A 21122-nucleotide genomic window follows, 5' to 3' on the forward strand; every position below is an offset into this window, starting at 1 on the left:
CCTGTTGACTTTTCTTTATTGTGAAAGAAAATAGAACCCTTTCCCCCCTCTTCCCCTTTCCCTCTGTACACATAAAACTTTTTTTCTTTTTTTTTTTTTTGAGGTGGGGCTGGTTGGGGGTTGGAGAAGGGCAGGGCTGAGAGAAATATTTTCTCCATTTTGTTCCTGAGACCAAAATATTTCTTCCCCTGCCCTCTGATGCTCATATTTATGGAATGGCAAGGAGAACCAAGTAAGGAAGCCCACTCCCTGGGTCGGGAGCTCACAGCCTTTCTGATAGCTCCCAGAGTTTAGAGGTTCTCTGGGGAGCTAGCCCTGTCTCCTCTCTGGACCTCTGCTGACACCACTCCTCCCCCCCCCCCCTGATTCCAAGGGGAGAGCTGTGAGGACGAGGAGGAGAACAGAAGTCTGGAAGCCCAGTGAGCCCCTCATCCCAGAGCCCCAGCTATGCCAGGGCAGCAGTGCTCTCAGGAGATGCTGCCTTGCCGTCGCTCTAGCTGCTGCTTCTGAGGATGTCCTGTGGGGGCCTTGAACCATAGGATGAAATCCAGAGGTCAAGGAGATGAAGAGGCAGAGGAGTCAGTTGACTTAAGGTTGCTTTGCTCTCTCTCCACCCTTTACCACTTCAGCAGCAGAGAATCTGATCCCTCCATCAGACCACCTGCCCAAGTTCTCTGGCTCTCTCTCTGGCAGAGCAGAGCACTTTTGCCCTTTGGCAGCCTGAGAAGAAACCCAGGAGACTCTTCTCCTTTCACATTTCCTCTCAGGCTCTTGAAAATGTGTTCCCTTGACCCACACGCTGCTAACTTGCCCAGGCTTCACTGCCAGTGCCAAAGGTCAGCTCTGTTCTCTCGGTCTCCATTGAATGTACTTTGCCTTGGCCCCGGCTGGTGCTTGTGGCTGGTGATGCCTTTTAGGTTTTTATTATAACCAGATAAGGATTGGGAGACCAAGGACAATGATACTACCTTTCTTTGTTCTGTATATAGCCTGATCTAAGAGTAGCTTTTTTCAGGAGCCCTAAATTAGAGTGTGGTATTTGATAGGGCCCTGAGGGCAATGGTCTCATTTTACTCATTCATTTAATCATTCATTCCCTGCTTACTATGTGTATGAAACCAGACTATAAGCTCCATGAAATCATAGAATGAGTCTGCCTTGTTCATCCTGAGATCCCTAATCCTCACATAGTACTAGGCATGAAGGATACCCTTAATACATAGTCACCGGCTGTTCATTCAGTAAAAGGTTGAAAATAGCACTGTGCCAAGTCCAGCACTTGCAGGAGATGCACAGAAGCATAACATTGAGTCCCTACCCTTGAGGTGCTTATGTGTTGTAATGAGAAAACAAGATGTGTACACGTCAGAGTTAATTAACCTGTACTTTTTACCAAATAGAGCTTACTTCGGTAATAAAAGGATGGCTCGTTCTGGGGACATGCATTCACACAGTTCATCACAGCACAAGGTCATAGGCGAACCAACAGGTCAATTAATGCATGCTGAAAAGGCATTGATATAATTCAGAAGTCCAGTCTTTATATCTTTCAGTAAACTGGAAACAGAAAAATATTTCCTTACTATTATTGGGTTGGCCAAAATGTTCTTTTAGGCTTTTCTACTATCATACAGAAAAAACCTAAGTGAACTTTTTGGCCAACCCAGTGGGAGGCTTCTTGGCTGAAACCAGGAACCTTCTTCTTGTTCTACAGCAGAAGATTAAACTCAGAGATTCTTACTAAAGTCAGAAGCATCATTTTCTGCAATTTCTAGCCAATGCCATAATACAAGACAATAAATAGATACTAAATATTGGGGAAGAGGAGGAAAATCTTACAGTTATTTTTAAATGATATGACTATTTGGAAAACCTAGTTCTTTTTTTCTTGCCAGCCAAATTTCTTGGGCTATTAAGACTAGGTTAAATATATAGGTGTGGTGACTGGTTGTGGGGTAAATATTTAACACCCCATAGCTTTCCTGTGTACCAGGAAGATGAAGTGAAAAAGAGGATCCATTCGTAGCATAACCAAAATATAAAATTCCATGGAGTGCACCTAAGACATGTAGGGCAAAAAATTTCACCAGTAGGTGTTACTTTGGGATGTTAATATTTAACAAAATAAATGTAGCAGACCTATATGAAAAAACTCTTAAGGCCAAAGAAAGTGATAAAAAGACTTGAATGACTGGAAAGAAATGTTTTGGCCCTAAACGAGCAAACCTAATATTGATAAAGATGTTAGTTCTTCATAAGTTAATTTATAAATATAATGTATTTTCACTTCATGGCAAATAGATGGGGAAACAGTAGAAACAGTGACAGACTTTATTTTTGGGGGCTCCAAAATCACTGCAGATGGTGACTGTAGCCATGAAATTAAAAGACGCTTGCCCCTTGGAAGAAAAGTTATAACCAATCTAGACAGCATATTAAAAAGCAGAGACATTACTCTGCCAACAATGGTCCATCTAGTCAAAGCTATGGTTTTTCCATTAGTCATGTATGGATGGATGTGAGAGCTGGACTAAAGAAAGCTGAGTGCCGAAGCATTGATGCTTTTGAACTGTGGTGTTGGAGAAGACTCTTGAGAGTCCCTTGGACTGCAAGAACATCCAACCAGTCCATCCTAAAGGAAATCAGTCCTGAATATTCATTGGAAGGACCGATGCCACTCCAATACTTTGGCCACCTGATGTGAAGAACTGACTCATTTGAAAAGACCCTGATGCTGGGAAGGATTGAAGGCAGGAGGAGAAGGGGACGACAGAGGATGAGATGGTTGGATGGCATCACTGACTCAGTGGACATGAGTTTGAGTAAACTCCAGGAATTGGTGATAGACAGGAAGGCCTGAGGTTGCAAAGAGTCAGACACGACTGAGCAACTGAACTGAACTGAATATATTTTCAGTAATAAATATCCTGATTTAAAAGGGAGGATACAGCACATGATTTTGAATTTCATCTTAAATCTGAAAACAAAACAAAGTTAAAGTAGCCAAGAAATTACCTAAAAAAGAAATGTAATGAGAAGGATTTGCTTACTAGATATTGAATTGTTATAAACCTAAATAATTAAATCTGTGTTGTTCGAAAGAGAGTGGACCTACTTGTGGTATAGAGTGGAAATGTTTAACACTAATAAAATTATTTTTCAGAGATAGATTAATTTTGGGGGGTGGAGGGAACTTCCCTGGTGGTCCAGTGGTTAAGACTTTGCCTTCCAATGCAGGGGGTGCAGGTTCAATCCCTGGTTGGGGAGCTATGATCCCACATGCCTCATGGCCAACGTAAAACAGAAACAATATTGTAACAAATTCAATAAAGACTTTAAAAATGGTCATTTAAAACAAAAATCTTTAAAAATATATTTTTTTAAAGATTATTTTTTTTAATCACATTAAAGCAGCTGGCTAACCATACACTCAAACTCTACATGGAGTAAAGATTTGAATATAAAAAACAAACCACTAAAATTCATTTGGAAATGCAAGGAACACAGAATAGCCAAAACAGTCTTAGCAAAGTAATACAAAGTTGGAGGACTTACTCTTCCCAATCTCAAAACTTACTACAAAGCAACAGTAATTAAGATAGTGTAGTACTGGCATTAAGATGCAAATCAATGGAGTAGAATTGAGTCCAGAAATAACCTTTACATTGATGGTCTGTTGATTTTTAACAAGGATGTCAGGACAGTTCAACAGAAAAGGAAAGTCTTTTCAACCAACAGTACTGGGATAACTGGATGGCCCCATGCAAAACAATGAAGTAGGACCCTTACCTACACTATGTACTAAAGTTAGAAAGGATCAAAGACCTGAACGTAAAAGCTGAAACTAGAACACTCTAAGTAAAGAAAACAAATGTGAATCTTCCTGACCTTGGATTTGGCAAAGAATTCTTAGATACAAAAACCAAAACCACAAACAACAAAAGAAAACATAGATTCGGCTATTTCAAAATCTAAAACTAATTCTTCAAAGGACACCATGAAGAAAGTGGAAAAAAAAAAATCACAAATGACAGAAAATATTTGCAAAACATATATCTGATTAGGGACTTGTACCCAGAGTATATAAAGAACTCTTACAACTCAACAGTTAAAAGAACATCAAGTTTTTAAATGGGCTAACAATTTGAATGGATGTTTCTCCAGAAAAGATACACAAATGACTAATAAACACCAAAAAAGATGCTCAACATCATACTCATACATGCCACAACATGGCTAATCGTAGAAAACATTTTGCTCAGTGAAAGAAGCCAAGACAAAAGGCCACATGTTATATAATTCTGTTTATGTGAAATATCCAGAATAGGCAAATCCTTAGAGACTGAAAGTGTCTTTCGGGTACACTACAAAATGGTTCGGTTCAGTTCAGTTCAGTTTAGTCACTCAGTCGTGTCCGACTCTTTGTGACCCCATGAACCGCAGCACGCCAGGCCTCCCTGTCCATCACCAACTCCCGGAGTCCATCCAAACCCTTGTCCATTGAGTTGGTGATGCCATCCAACCATCTCATCCTCTGTCGTCCCCTTCTTCTCCTGCCCTCATTCTTGCCCAGCATCAGGGTCTTTTCAGATGAGTCAGCTCTTCGCATCAGGTGGCCAAAGTATTGGAGTTTCTGCTTCAACATCAGTCCTACCAGTGCACACCCAGGACTGATCTCCTTTAGGATGGACTGGTTAGATCTCCTTGCAGTCCAAGGGACTCTCAAAAGTCTTCTCCAGCGCCACAGTTCAAAAGCATCAATTCTTCGGTGCTCAGCTTTCTTTATAGTCCAACTTTCACATCCATATATGACCACTGGAAAAACCATAGCCTTGACTGGATGGACTTTTGTTGACAAAGTAATGTCTCTGCTTTTTACTATGCTGTCTAGGTTGGTCATAACTTTGCTTCCAAGGAGTAAGCATCTTTTAATTTCATGGCTGCAGTCACCATCTGCAGTGATTTTGGAGCTCAGAAAAATAAAGTCAGCCACTGTTTCTCCATCTATTTGCCATGAAGTGATGGGACTGGATGCCATGAACTTAGCTTTCTGAATGTTGAGCTTTAAATGGTGAATGACTGCTAATAGATACAGAGTTTCCTTTTGGGTGATGAAAATGTTCTAAAATTAGTTAGTGGTGGGAATTCTCTGGCAATCCAGTGGTTAGGACTCTGCTTTCACTGCCAAGGGTGCAGGTCCAATCCCTGCTCCGGGAACTAAGATCCCACAAGCTGCACAGCATGGCCAAAAATAAAATAAAGGTAGTGATGAGAGTTGTACAAGTCTGTGAATATACCCAAAACACCAAATTGTACACTTATAAAAGAATGAATTTTACAGAATGTGAATTTCATCTCATAAAGTTGTTTTTTAAAATTAATAAAGCAGGTTCTGAGTAGAGGTGACAGGCTGTGGGATTTGTGAGAGAGAAACTAGGTATATATAGTATAATATAATGTATCTATAATATATAGCACATTATACATTATAATGTGTAATGTGCATCTAGTTTTATCTCTCTTAAAATCCTACAAGAAACACAATGAAGTGATTTTTTAAAAATCATGAATCTACAAATTCAAGGAAAATAGAGACATCAACAACACTTGGTTTTCATTTGTTTCTATGCATATTTTGATTTCTTTTTTTTATTTCGTCTGTGATTTGTTGGTTATTCAGAAGTGTGTTGTTCAGCCTCCATATGTTGGAATTTTTAATAGTTTTATTCCTGTAATTGACATCTAATCTTACTGCATTGTGATCAGAAAAGATGCTTGGAATGATTTCAATTTTTTTGAATTTACCAAGGCTAGATTTATGGCCCAGGATATGATCTGTCCTGGAGAAGGTTCCGTGGGCACTTAAGAAAAAGGTGAAATTCATTGTTTTCATGTGAAATGTCCTATAGATATTAATTAGGTCTAACTGGTCCATTGTATCATTTAAAGTTTGTATTTCCTTGCTAATTTTCTGTTTAGTTGATCTATCCATAGGTGTGAGTGGGGTATTAAAGTCTCCCACTATTATTGTGTTATTGTTAATTTCCCCTTTCATACTTGTTAGCATTTGCCTTACATATTTCGTGTTCCCTATGTTGGGTGCATATATATTTATAATTGTTATATCTTCTTCTTGGAATGATCCTTTGATCATTATGTAGTATCCTTCTTTATCTCTTTTCACAGCCTTTATTTAAAAGTCTATTTTATCTGATATGAGTATTGCTACTCCTGCTTTCTTTTGGTCTCCATTTGCGTGAAATATCTTTTTCCAGCCCTTCACTTTCAGTCTGTATGTGTCCCTTGTTTTGAGGTGGGTCTCTTATAGACAGCATATATGGGGTCTTGTTTTTGTATCCATTCAGCCAGTCTTTGTCTTTTGATTGGGGCATTCAACCCATCTACATTTAAGGTAATTATTTATAAGTATGATCCCATTGTCATTTACTTTGTTGTTTTGGGTTCAAGTTTATACACCTTTTCTGTGTTTCCTGTCTTGCAAAAAAAAAAAAAAAGACCCTATTTTTAAAGCAAACTTCATATATATTTTTTATAACCTTTGTGATTTTGTTCTGTTTGTTTTTTAAATATTGTATTTTTGAGAGTCTAACCTCTACTCTAGATTTTTAATCTTCACTTTTTGGTATTTGTTATCAACAACACTTGGGGTTTAGAATGCAGTTACGTTGGGTAATGGACTTAGCATTTCCTAGGAAGCCAGATCATGAACTAGCATTCAGGAAAACCAAGAACTTCTGTTATAAAATCCTCAAAGGTTCAGGAACTGGTGGCCCTGGACACCTCTAGAAGTGAAGTAAAGCCAAACACTCAGGTTAGGAAGACTGGTTGAAAGCTGCCTGTGAAAAAGTTGAGAGTCCTACCATCTCCTCCCCAAGTCCATTTCCCCAGAGACTGTCCCTACCTCACCCTCGCAGAAGAATGAAGGGGCTGTACCCTGGAGAGTGTGAAGCAGAGAGTTTCTCTACAAGGGCACACAAAGGTGGATTTACTGTGTGAAACTAATAAAGCTTTAACTTCAGGGCCCCTTGCTTACATGGACTTTGTCCAGGGCCCTGGTAGGAAACCTAGCCATGTGTGCAAATAATCCTATTTCCATAAACTTTGGAAATGTATTTATACTGCACTCAGTTAATACCTCTGCCTTCTCTTCTTCCATTCTCTTTTTTTTTTTTTACTAATTTTTTTTTTTTTTTAGTACGGTTGATTTACAATGTTGTGTTAGTTTCTGCTGTAGAGCAAAGTGAATCAGTTGTACAAACACATGCATCCACTCTTTTTTAGATTCTGTTTCCATGTAGGTTGTGTGTGTGTAGGTTGCCATGTAGGTCAGTCACGTCCAACTCTTTGTGACCCCGTGGACTATGGCCCACCAGGCTCCTCTGTCCATGGGATTTTTCAGGCAAAAATACTGGAGTGGGTTGTCATCTCCTTTTCAGGGGATCTTCCCAACCCAGGGATCAAACCTGAGTCTCCTGCATCTCCTGAATTGGCAGGCAGGTTTTTTGTTTTCTTTTTTTTTTTTTTTTAACACTGAGCCACCTGCGAGGCCCCCCTAACACATTATTACAGAGTATTTAGTAGAGTTCCCTGTGCTACACATTAAGTCCTTATTGCTTAGTTATCTATTTTACATGTAGTAGTATGTATATGTCAGTCCCAAACTCCCAATTTATTCCTCCCTGATCTTTTTACCTTGGTAACCATAAGTTTGTTTTCTACATCTGACTCAGTTTCTGTTTTGTAAAAGGTTCATCTGTACCATTTTTTTAGATTCCACATAAAAGCGATATCGTATGATGTTTGTCTTTGTCTGACTTCACTCGGTATTATAATCTCTAGGTCCTCCTTTTTCTTCTATATACTCTCCTTCATGTCAGGCAGCTTAGAATAGCCTAGACCTTTTTTGAGATGGGACAGGGTTGGGGTGGGGGGATGTTGAATCGAAAGTTTGCTGTTTTGACTTCAATTTGTAAGGAGATTTTTGGAAATCTTTAATAAGCCAAGTGAGAAATTGCAGACTCCCTAAGTTGGAAATATACAAAGGATATACCTTTTTCGGTCATCTTCAAGTTTATTTTATAGTTAAAAGGAAAATTCGATAAAAATAAAACACAAAACAAGTGACAAAGGGGAGCAATGAAATCATAGATATTATTCTGAAATCAAGTAAAGTGTAACAAAACAATGTCACATTGTGCCGAAAGCTAGCAATTCATTAAGAGGATAGGTCAGTTTTAAATAGAAGTGATGATTATTTGATAATCCAGCTAATGAAGAGGAGGAGCAAATCATATGAACGTGTTGCTAAAACATTTAAATTTCTAGTGGATTTAACATGAAAGACATAACAAAGAAAACCTAAAACTCATGGTATGCCCTCCTACAAGGACATCAGTGACAAGCCAGTTTTCTCTCATTAATTCAGAGAGCATTTAAGATTAGTCATTGTACAAGAAAATCTGAAATGTGCCCTGAAATCTTACAGTTTACTTATGAAAGAAACATGAGATTTTCATAAATTTTACAACAGTCCTAAAATTTGTATTATATTTATATGTTACCAGTAAGCTGCATAAAAAAGCTTTTCTAAACTGTCAGTAATAGAAAACAAATTTCAATCAACGCCACTGGAAAAAAGGCTGAATTATCTTTCTTTTCTCTCTAAGAAAATGATTTATCAAGTCTGTGTCATATGAAGAGGCAATCATAGACTATGCAGCCAAAAAAAAAAATGTAGAGAAGTAAATATAAAGGTGTGTCAGGCAGATGATTAATAAAAATATTAGGTTATTCTTGATTTTCTGATGTTCATGTTATTTGTCAGGTTTTATAACTTGTAATTTATTATGCTCTTTTCTCTGTCTAAATAAACATTCACTTTCAGACCTAATTTTACATTTGCAGCTTTGGAATCTCTTTAAAAGGGCATGCAGAATTGTGTAAGCTTCAGGGCCACAACACCTAGACCCACTTCAGGTACAGGTGAGGGTAGGACTTGACAGGGGATGAAGTGGATGAATGCATATGGAGTGCTGACACACCCTTTCCCCACATGCACACACACAGGGCCTCGTCTACTCCCTGAGATCCCAGAACAGTGAGCTGGGTCTTTATATCCAGTGGATGGGAGTGGAAAAATCTTCTCTAAGGAATTTCACCTCCCTCAGAGAAAAGACCAGATACTGACATCAAGGATCCCCTATAAGACTTCTCAGCCAGATCATCCTACACAATAGACAGACACTATTCATGTACTCACAGCTGCCTTTTGGCTCCTAGTCATATATTCGAGAAGATAACCAAGAACTACTGTTCGTCCAAGGGACGTATTTAATGTGAAAAACGGAGACTAAAACAAACCAGAAAAGCAACTTGAAGGGAAACTGAGACTGTAAAGGAAGAGGAAGCTCTTTTCAAAGCTCTCATTGAAAGTTTCAGATAAAGCATCTGGTAAGTAAAAACAGGTTACTCTTTTTTTTTTTTTTGACAGTTAACTTCTTTATTAAATAACAAGCTATAAGAAATTTAAGCACAAAATCCCAAATACATTAATGATTAAAGGACACGAAGAGAAATTCACAGCAAAAACACACAATATAAACAGTTGGAAAAAGGTTAAGCTTCTCTAGGAATAAAAAAAAAAATAGTTTCATAATTGATGTATGAAATTAGGGAGAAAATTCAAATGTATAAGCACTGCCTGGCAAGAATGAACGCAATGGCCACCCTCACATCCCCAGTTACACTGAATTGCTACATGTTTGGAAAACAATGGAGCAAATGAACTAGGATCTTTGGTGATACTTACTCATGTTTAACCAGAAGAACTGTTGGAAATGAAAAACATGATAGCAGAAATGAAAATCTCTTTAGAAATATTAAAAAGTAAGGAAACGTTGAAAAAAAACAGAAATTAGAGGACCAACCAAGGTCAACATCAGAATTAGAAATTTTTTTAAAAGGCAAACAGAAAATGGGAGTGGGTCAACAACAACAAAGTCTCCTTTAATCCAAGAACTAAAGATTATAAATGGCCAACTTGACAGAGTCCTGTGAATACCCCAGCACAACGGATAAAAACACCACAAGGTGAAATTCTGCACTGCAGAGGACGCACATCTGATCCTCGAAGCTTGCATGAAGAAAATAAAAAGCAGATCCCATGCAAAGGTTTGGGAATCGGAGTGGCTTCAGACTTCACCACCTAAACGGTACTGGGAAAAGAGAAGCCAAGGAACCAGTGCCTCTGAGATTCTGGAAGAAGTCATTCCTAGCCTACAATTCTATACCCAGTCCAACTAACTATAGCGTGAGGATAGGATAAAAAGAGTTTGGGTTGTGCTGTCTCAAAAATGATCTCCAGGACTTCTTTGGTGGTCCAGTGGATAAGACTCCACACTCCCAATGCAGAGGGCCCGGGTTCAATCCCTGGTCAGAGAACTAGATTCCACATCCTTCAACTAAGACCTGGCACAACCAAATAAAAACACATATTTTTAAATGATCTCCCTCACACTTTACGCACCCAAATGAGGAGTAAACCAAGAAAGGGGAAGACCCACAGTCCAGGTGGAGAAGCTCCTAGGAGAGAAGCCAAAGAAATCCCTGTAAAGATGGTGATGGGAGAGCCCAGGAGGAGAGGTAGTCCATCCAGACTAGGTTCAACGCTCCAGTAGAGACTTTCAGGAAGGGGAGATGATAGAACACCTAATACAAGGGAATGTACTGCGTAGATTTAGACAATTGAGAGAGGATTAGGGCTAAACAGAGAAAATTAAGCATGTGAAAGTAAAAACTATTTTTAGGGAAACTTATGCAGTGTTCTGAGTTTTGTGTTGCTGTGTAACAGATTACCTCCCTCCCCCACCCCTCCACCCTACCACCAACAGTGCCTCCCAGCAATGCCAGTTTCTGATTGTCAGGAATTTGGGAGTGGCTCATCTGGGGAGGGAACTCTGCTGTCTCCTGAAGATTTGGCTGAAGCTGAACAGTCTGCTGGCTGCCACACGAAGGAAGGAAAACAAATCACATTATGTTCCTAATAGTGTATTTCATATGAATCTAACCAGATCACAGTATAACTCTATTGAGAAGACAGAGTTGCAAATATGCCTTTGGTAATAGGGGTGAAGACCCAAAAGAGGTGCATGTGTTTGTTTAGTTAAATCTTCTTCCACGATAAAAAGTCAGTAGCTAGGACCTGAAACCTAATAATCAACGAGGGGCAATGCTCACATTTTCTATTTAAAGATGCAAAGGTACCTATCAAAAAACAACAACAAAAAAAGAACAGCCAAGTTAGAAGTGCTCATCTCAAGCAACTGAGTGAGACTGGGGAGCCTAGAACCTAATGTTTTGCTTAGCAAACATTGTTCCCTTATTAAACAATGCACATGTATAGCTTTGATAAGAGCAAAGCTTAAAGAGGAAGTCATAAAAGTAATAAAGTAAATCTAGATGAATTTTTCTTGTTGGAGTGGAGGAGGCAGGTCTTTGTAGGATATCAAAAGAAGAAATCATAAAGGAAAAAGATAGACTTGGTCATTTTGACTTCATACTAATTAAAACCCTCTGTATGTTAAACACACACACACACACACACACACGTAAAATGGAGAGGGAAACAAGTAAGGCAGGAAAAGAATCCTGATACACTGTCCAAAGTATCATATACTTTGAAATAAACTATTTCAGTCCTTTAAAAATATGTAAACTGTTTGAATCTGTCTCAGGGTCCATTTGGCAAGTGAATCAAAACCTTGAACCTGCAGGTATCCTTTGACCCAGCAATTCCAACTAATTGTAACTAATCCTTGATGTGCCCAAAGATTTAGCCATTCATTTTCATTTTCAAGAGAAGAAAAACTTGAAGCAGTTGAAATGAACAGTAAGTGAGCGATGTGAGCACAAAAAGAAAACTAGTGGTACAGTTGATTAATGAAATACTAGTTAGCGCTTAAAAGTCAGGCTAATTATTACACAGAGTGAAGTCAGAAAGAGAAAACAAATGTCATATTTTAACACATACATGTGGAATCTAAAGATGGTGCTGATGAATGTAGAAAGGTGGTGCAGGGCAGCAATGGAGATGCTGACGTAGAGAACCAACTTACGAACACGGAGGAGGGAAAGACGAGGATGAATGGAGACAGAAGCGTGGAAACATATACGTTACCATATGTAAAATAGATAGCCAGTGGGAATCTGGTGAGTGACTTGGAACTCAAACCAAGGCTCTGCGACAACCTAGAGGGTTGGGGTGGGGTGGGAGGGAGGTTCAGAGGGAGAGAATATATGTATACCTATCACTGATTCATGTTGATGTATGGCAGAAACCAATACAATATTGTAAAGCAGTTATCCTTCAATTAGAAACAATATAAATTAATTCAAATAATAAAAAAGAAAAAGGCCAATGAAAACTAAATTGGCGTATAAAAACACTCCTGATATATGGTCCCTTTATATTTTAAAAATTGTGTAAGTAATGCATACGTGTACACACACATGTACACTGAGATTCGAGGTGGTACTTTTTCTCTGGGATTTTGTGTGTTTGTATCTGAGTTGTGTTCTTCATAGTTTTCCAAGTTTTTGACACTGATCAGGTGTTATTTTTATAGTCAAGAAAAAAGAGTACGTTTTTTCTTAAGCTTATTTGAGAAATAAGGAAAGTGCAAAGAAGAGAACAGTAATCATATTCTCACCACCCGGAATTAACTACTAACATTTGGCATATCTGCTTCAAGCTTTGTTTTGTTTTGTGTTTTTGTTTTTTTTTTTCCTGCAAATGTTAAAATATAATTAACACCAAAACGTTAACCTTGGTTGTCTTTGGATAGGAGACTGGGGGCTGTTGGGGTTTTTTCTTTTTCTTTTCCCCTTCTTTCTCTCTCTTTTTTCTCTCTTCTAGGCTTTTCTGTATTTCTTTTCTCTGATGAGCATGTTTACTTTTTAAAGAGATGAACTGTAATCAACTGTAAAAGGTAGAATATTTTTAAATGCCAAATAAAGTCATCGACATTTCAAAGAAGGTCAGCAAAGTTTGAGACTCAGAACAGCTTTGATGAAACCAGGAGAAGGGAAGGGTTCCCTGTGGGTGGGATGGCTGTATGTCCCAGTTGCCCCAAGTTTTATACCTTTTGTCCTGATGAAATTGTAAATGACAGTGTTGATGCTAAAAAAAAAAAAAAAAATGGACGTCCCACTTTGGGACAGGGAATTAGGATTTGGGGAATAAATGGACAGCCACTTGGCTGAATCAAGGTGGTAGCTGTATTGGCTGAAAGAGAAAGGAAGCTAAAAGGCAGAGCGAGACCATATTATAGAGGCACAGTGACTGCTGGTTTCGGAAGTTCCTTCACCAGTTCTAGGGCTGGTGCAGGAAATGTACACAATGAGCATCTTTTTGTCCAGAAAGCAAGGAAGTACTAACAAAACACACACACACTGATGTGGGTGTGTCAGAAGGACACAGGAGCCAACTAGAGGAGCTCCCAAAGCTGGAACAGTTGGAAGAACAAATAAAGTAGTATTGGATTATAACTCATATAAAATAAATATGCATTTAAACTGATACAAATGACTGAATAAATAAATAAACGAAGAACAGAATTCTCCCGTGCAGAATCCCAAATAACTTGTGCCAATACTCTGCCCTCCAGGAGGTGGAGTATAACTCCTTAAGTATGGGCTGTTCCATAGTGGCTTCCTTCCAAAGAGGGGAGGGGGCATACCAGGGTGTGGGGGTGGGAAGTGACCATAGAGTGGAGAATCCTGGGAAACACTGCTTCAGCCCAGTGACCGAGGCTCACGTCAACTGTAAGAAGTCACACTGAGAGACTTCCCTGGCAGTCCAGTGGTTCAGACCGCGCCTTCCAGTGCAGGGGGTGCAAGTTGGATCCCTGGTCGGGGAGCTAAGATCCTACATGCCTCGAGGCCAAAAAAAAAGGCAAAACATAGATCAGAAGAAATATTGTTTACAAAGTAAAGAGGTTTTAGAAAATTCCAATGGTAAATTTTTTTTTTTCAGAAAGTCACATTGATAGCTCAAACCCTCAGTGTGATGTGGCGAGAACGGCATTTTTACTTCTTCCCCCTACAACCCGTAACCCCAATCCAGTCATGAGAAAAAGAGCAGACAAACCAACCAAGGGACCGTCCATAGAATACCTGACCAGCACTCCTGAAAATGGTCAGGGTCATCAGAAAACAGGGAAGTTCTGAGAAAAGATCAAGAGGAGGCTAAGGAGACTTAACAACTAAATGGAATGCAGTAGCCTGGCTAGGATCCTGAACTTCAAGCGGACCTGAGGTCAAACTAAGGGAATCTGAATCAAGCATAGACTTTGATATCTCAGGATTGGCTTCTTAATTGTAATAAATATACCATACAACTGTAAGAGGTTAATAATAAGGGAAACTGGGTGTGGAATATATGGAGCTAGGGACTGTCTTCACAGTTCTGTAAACCTAAACCTTTTAAAATTAAAAGTAACTTTTTTAAAAGAAAAGCATTCTTCAGGCAGGGAGATGGCTTTTGAAGAGGTGAACTGAAACCTGATCAGAATTGAATGATAAAGTTATAGGTGATTGTCAGGTGCTGACAGTGAGGTTACAGAGACCTGGCTCCGTCTACACGGTGCACGTAGCCTCTTGTGTGTAGAAGCACCCCTTTCAGCACCAGCCTCCTTCTCCTGATAACACGGTCCTCTTTTCGTTTCCTGTCTCATAACCATGAACCCTTTGTAAAATCCATAGTATTTTAGGATGAGGTATTGTGGTCAGATGGTTTTTCATAATTTCTTCAAATACACGTGAAGGAACATGTTTGTGTGAAAGAGTATTACATTCTGAGTAGCCGAGAGAAATATGGACAAATCGAGGCCCTGACAGTTTGTTCTGCGTCCTGTCGTCGCATGACCCTGGGCTCGTCACTGCGCCCCTCCATATCTCCTTCTCCATCCACCAAATAAGAGGGTTGAACTGGAAAAATTTCTATGGTAACTCGCAGCTCTAAAAATACCGTGATTCTAAATTAAGATTTAGAGAGAGAGAGGCTGTGGCACCACAAATAATGGAATCGAAGTTCCTAATTCCTTTGTCTCTAGTTGGTGGTAATGTTGTGTGTGTGTGAGTTGCTCAGTCATGTCCGACTCCTGCGACCCCATGCATTGTAGCCTGCATGTGGGCCCCTCTGTCCATGGGGCTTCCCAGGCCAGAGTATTGGAGTGGGCTGCCATTCCCTTCTCCAGGGGCTCTTCCCAACCCAGAGATGGAACCCAGGTCTCCCGCATTGCAGGCGAATTCTTTGCCATCGGAGCCACCAGGGAGGCAGTAGTACTAGACGCCGAGTTAGAATCTCTTTGACGACTGCTCTGAGTCGTGTTTAGAATTCTCATCCTGCTCCCCACATTCTTGGAAGGGAGAATTCAGTGTAGAATTCAAGTTTTAGATAAGCTGAAAGGGCCATCTAGTCCAACTCCTTTGTTTTATAGTTTGTCTAAGAAACTAGTCAGAGGCAGAGACCAGGGTTTCAGATTCCTGAAACCTTTTATACAGCTTTTTATAGGCCGTATGCTTGCCACAGAGTGGGATCAGTCCTTTTGCAATGCCACCAGGACCTCATTTGCACTGTTACCAAAATGGTCCTTGAAGGCAGTGTCTCACTGTCCAAAACCATTGTGTCAATCAGCTTGAGTCCCTGATCTGGGGAAAAGTAACTGGGGGGCGGGGGAGGAGTCTAAGGCTCTCCTCTTAACCTGTCTTCTTCAGGTCTGAGAAAGGGAAATGGCAGTTTCATTTTTTTTCCCTTTCCTTTTCGGTTCCATCACTTCCCTTTCCCTGGTAATGACACAGCCAGAGCTGATTTGTTTACAGAAGCCACGTGAATGAGCCAGCCCCCAAAGGGTTAACACTCCCAAATTATGGGGCTGGGTTAACAATAAACAGGATGTCCTCCAGAAATTAAATTTAAACCACTGTGACTCAGGCTGGCCCATCCTCTCAACCAGATCGTTGTCTGGGGTTATTATCGGTGGTTAATTATACCATTGGGTTTAGTGGCAGTGTTGGTCAGTGCGGGCCAGAAGTCAGGCTCCAGGAGAGGGATGTGTGTAGGGAGGGGGTGAGGGATGCAGTGGGAGCGGGAGGTTTGAATGGAAGGGACCCACTGGTCCTGAGCCTGGAAGGAGAGCATTGAGGGGGGGTCCAGCCCGCACCCCGAGGGCTCTTCCCTGAGCTGATCCCAGCCAGGAAGGCTTCCCTGCCTCCTGCCTCGGTAGGAGAAGCCTGTGCTTCTGTAGCTGTTGGGTTGCCTTGTGGCTTCTTTAAGTCTCAGAATTATAGGATCGTAGAATTTTCAGCACCTGAAGGAAGCTTGTAGACTCCCAGTTTAACCCTCTGGTTTCCCAGAGTAGGAGATTAAGTCCTGGCACAGTCCTGGTGAAGGGCCGCCTGTCCGTGAGAGGGGAGGTGGGGTTAGACTCTTCCACCACGACCTTCCTCCCCTCAGGGCAAGCTGTCTTCCATTTCCAGGTGGACAACCTGAGGGGCAGAGCTTCCCAGCAAGTTCGAGCCAACCTTGAGCTGAATTCAGATTCTTCACCAAGCTAGCTTTATTTAGATGTTGTCAGTTCTTGCGGGACATAACCCAGCCTGACTGATCCTTAATGCCCCTGCAGTTTGTCGTCTCTCCCCAGCCCCACAAGAAGCTCTCCACAGTTTTAGAATTTCCTTGGTGGTCCAGTGACTAAGACTCCATGCTCTCAATGCAGGAGGCCTGGGTTCAACCCCTGGTCAGGGAACTAGATCCCACATGCTGCAATGAAGACCCAGTGCAACCAAATATATAAATAAATATATATTTTTAAAATCAGCTTAAAAAAAAAAAGAAGCCCTCTACAGTGTGTCTCTCTGTAGAAAAATAGGGAAGCACCTACTACAGATGAGAGTGGGGTTTTTGTTTGTTTGTCGTCTATGTATTTATTTATTTGGGGGGAGATGATAGTGGGTTTTGTGGTGGTTTTTTAAAGGCACGTTTTCAAGGATGAGAACTCTCCAAGTGAGCATGTGACCTCTCTGCCCTAGCCGCTCCCCAAGACGCAAGTTTTGTAGCGACTGTTACTAGTACAGTGCCTGGCTTTCCTGGCTTCACCTTTGCAGTGTATTTAGACAACAGACAGTAGTGCTCAGGGGCATCTCCACCTGTGTGTCCGTGGAGGACCGTTGCCCTGGAGCCCAGCCTGGCTGCTGATGGTCTTTGACCCGCAGTCATGTGGAATGAATGCCCTGAGGTGAGGCACCCCTTCCAGGGGAGAAGTGGCCATACCTCATTGAATCTTTTCAGCCACATCCTTCCCCATTTCTCCTAACTTCCCTCTTCATCTCTCTCTGTCTCTCTCACAGGATTCCTTTCAAGATTGGGCAGCCCAAGAAACAGATTGTCCCCAAAACAGTGAGTAACCAGTTCTTTGACTCCAAGACTCACGTGGCCTTTGTATAGAACTGGAGCTTTGACTCAGCGGGTCGTGGGACTGGAGAAGCAGAACCGGGGCCTTATTATTCCCAGTCGTGTCACTCTAGGACCTTGCATTGGTAGGGGCTTGCAGGGCCCTCCTGTCCCAGGACACTTTATTCCCTCAAGTCAGCCTGGGCCCCTCCCCCTCGTTATGGAGGTGGCAGACGTGGGTCACAAGGTGAGGACGGACACCCCGCTTCTGAGCAGCCTGTCACAGGGGTCTGGTTGTGACAACCTGCACTTTACTGAAAGCATTCATGAAATTCAGCAGGGATGTGCCCCAGACCTATATGTCCAGCCTCCTCAGGCTGCGTAAAATCCCAGGGAGCCTCCCTGGGATGCCCAGGTCCCCTTCTCTCTGCTGCCACATTCATTCTTAGGCAGGACCCAGAGCCACTCAGAGGAAGGGCATGATTGACTCCTACCCTCTTATGAAAAAGCAGAGACATCATTTGGCTGACAGAGGTCCATATAGTCAAAGCTATGGTTTTTCCAGTAGTCATGTTCGGGTATGAGACTTGAACCATGAAGAATGCTGAGCACTGAAGAATTGAAGCTTTTGAACTGTGGTGCTGGAGAAGATTCTTGAGTCCCTTGGATGGCAGGGAGATCAAACCAGTCAATCCTAAAGGAAATCAACCCTGAATATTCATTGGAAGGAGTGATGCTGAAGCTCCAATACTCTGGCCACCTGATATGAAGAGCCAAGTCATTAGAAAAGACCCCGATGCTAGGAAAGACTAAGGGCAGGAGAAGAAAGGGACAACAGTGGATGAGATGGTTGGATGGCATCATTGACTGAGTGGACATGAGTTTGAGTAAACTCTGGGAGATGGAGAAGGACAGGGAAGCCTGACTTGCTACAGTCCATGGGGTCTCAAAGAGTCATACATGACTTAGCGACTCATCAACAGCAACCCTCTTGTAAGCTCACAGTTTTTATCCCCATTTTATCATCCCAACAGAAGAGGAGGAAAATCTAGATTCTTAGAAAGTTGGAACTGTGGGACTTCTCTGGTGGTCCAGTGATTAGGACTCTGCTTCCACTGCAGGGGGCACAGGTTCAGTCCCTGGTCAGGGAACTGAGATCCCACATGCCACACCCTTAGAGACTGTCCAGTCCAGCCTTCAGTTTTCCTGATAAGGAGACCAGTGGCCGTAGAGTTGGGGTGACTTTCCAAGGTCTTAACCTAATTCTGACGGAGCTGGAGTTAGGACTCGCGTTCAGGACCCTTGCCATTGCTTTGTGTGCTCTCACTTGGGCTGTGAAGACCTGAGGTTTTGAAATTCTCGTCAGGAATGGCCTCTTTAACCCCTCACCCACAAATCTGAGTAAGACTCCTAAGGGTCTAATGTGGGAGACCGTAACTGTAAGCCTAGCACTGGTCAGCCTGCTGGAGGCTCTGCACTGTCTTCCCAGCCACTGGCAGTTCTAGTCTTAATAACCTTGGCTCAGGACTCAGAACCAGAGAAAGCAATGGCACCCCACTCCAGTACCCTTGCCTGGAGAATCCCATGGACGGAGGAGCCTGGTGGGCTGCAGTCCATGGGGTCGCACAGAGTCAGCCACGACTGAAGTGACTTAGCAGCAAAAGCAGGACTCAGGACTGGGTTTGGCAGCAAGGGAAGTTCTGAGCACATCTGAGCACTGGCTTCATCTTTGGGAAATCCACCATCAGGTCACTTAGAAGGAAATGGGCCTGCATTAAAAGACCCCTCCTGTTTTTCAAGCAAAGGCAGGCCAGGGACAGACTCAGAGCTTACCTCCCATGCAGAGGCTGAGCAGCTGTGGAGGCTGAGGAGCGGAGAATCTGGGCGTGCTGCAGCTGGCCACAGGAAGTGGGAAGGTGTGGCTTTGAGTCTCCAGAGTTTAATCCAGGGCAGATCTGAAAGGGAAGTGGTTTCAAGAAGGGTCTTTTATTCCCAGCACTCACTACCAAAAAACAAGCAAAGAAACAAAAATGACTCCTAACATCCCAGCCTTTATCAAAATAGCCTTTGTCCTCCATGGAAAAGTATAGACAAGAATGAAGTTTCTAGCTTCCTTGGCAGACTTCATTGTTGAAAAGTCTCTGGGTCTTCTGTTTGGGGGAATGGCCAGGACTCCCCAGAGGAAGGGCAGATGGCAGACTCAGTGCCCGTGGATGGGCCCAAGGCCTCCCTCTTCCCTTTCTAGAGTCCGTCCTGTTGGGGACAGAATTGCAGTCCTCTCACTCCTGGCGTCAGCTCCTCCAGACAGACTGGGTAGCACTGAGTGGATTTGTAAGCTTCTCTGTCTGGATTCCCGTCCTGGCCCTGCCACATGCTGCCTGTGAGCCTCAGCAAGTTCCTTATCCTCTCTGAGCCTTTGTTTGGGGGGGCGTGTGTGTGTGTGTGTGTGTGTGTGTGTGTTTGGTCAAGCCACGCTGCTGCATATGAGGTCTTAGTTCCCCAACCAGGGATCAAACCCCACCCCCTTCCTGCATTGAAAGTTCAGAGTTTTAACCACTGGACTGCCAAGGAAGCCCTTCTGATCCTTCATTTTCTCTTTGGTGAAGTGAGGATGTTACTAGCTCCTATGTCATTGATGTGTGATGTATCTCACAGGAGGAGCAGATGAAGCACTTAACACAGTGCCTGGCAGGTAGTGAGCTTTCAGCAAGTACGCACTACATAACGAGATGATAGCTGACGTGGCTGCATAAACCACCAAGGACCCAGCCTGTCCCAAACAGCTGGATTCCCCATTGCAACCAAACGGTCCAGTCACCTGGGCCTTCAGTCTCTCAAGAGGAAATCAGAGCCAACTCATGGCTTGGAATAGAGGCCTTTGATTCCTCAACTCCCCAGAGGCACTGAATCTGTGGAGCTAGACCCTGCCTCTTTGGAGTCTCCCTCCACCCCACCAGCCCCCTCCTGGCCCCCACACAGGCCCAAGCCGTGCAGTTGTCTCAGCATCTCTGGCAGCTGCCCCCGAACTCGGGTGACGCACTCTGTTTTTCCAGGCCCTCTCGGGGAGGGAACAGATGTGGCTGCCTGGGTTATTGGAAGTCGCGGCACCCTTGTCATGGGAAGAAGTGCTCATGTTATCTTCAGGGAGTTCCAGGAGTTTTCTTGGCTTGAGGCACCCAACCATCAGACACAAAGAAAGCATTGTGCCTTTGCCCTCCCCATTCTCCTGTGCCCAGGTTATTGACACAAACCCCAGGGTTGTCAAAGCTTTGGCTGGGAGGGTGTGTTCTCTGCAGGGGCTGACCCCTGGGACAGAAATGGAAGGATGGGCACTCGCCCACCTCCTACTCCTCAGCTTCTGCTTAGTCCCCTCCCGCTGCCCCAGCCCATCAAGGAGCTGTAGTGTCTTGGTACAGAAAAGAAACTGTACCTCCCTCTATAGCCTGGAAGATGGAAGACTTCTTTTTTTTTCTTTTTTTTTAATATTTATTTGGCCTCACCAGGTCTTAGTTGCAGCATATGAGATCTTAGTTCCCTGACCAGGGATTGAACCCGGACCGCCCGCATCTGGAGCATAGAGTCTTAGCCACTGGACCACCAAGGATGTCCCAGACTTTGGCCTTTAAAGCAAGGCTTTCCCTGGGTCTCACAC

General features: G+C 42.5%; 1 protein-coding gene across 2 annotated transcripts in view; it reads left to right on the top strand.

Moving 5' to 3' along the window:
- BIN3 (bridging integrator 3) overlaps positions 1–21122 on the top strand; it is a 50645-nt gene that overhangs the window by 10040 nt on the left and 19483 nt on the right. Inside the window, exon 2 of one of the 2 annotated variants that reach the window (XM_005895323.2) lies at positions 17428–17476. The exons of the other annotated variant lie outside the window; for it this stretch is intronic. Coding sequence (XP_005895385.1) covers positions 17428–17476 — 49 coding nt within the window. The remainder of the gene's footprint in view (positions 1–17427; positions 17477–21122) is intronic. 2 annotated transcript variants of the gene reach the window in all.

Source organism: Bos mutus, chromosome 8 (assembly GCF_027580195.1).
Source record: "Bos mutus isolate GX-2022 chromosome 8, NWIPB_WYAK_1.1, whole genome shotgun sequence".
NCBI classification, from domain to species: Eukaryota; Metazoa; Chordata; class Mammalia; order Artiodactyla; family Bovidae; genus Bos; species Bos mutus.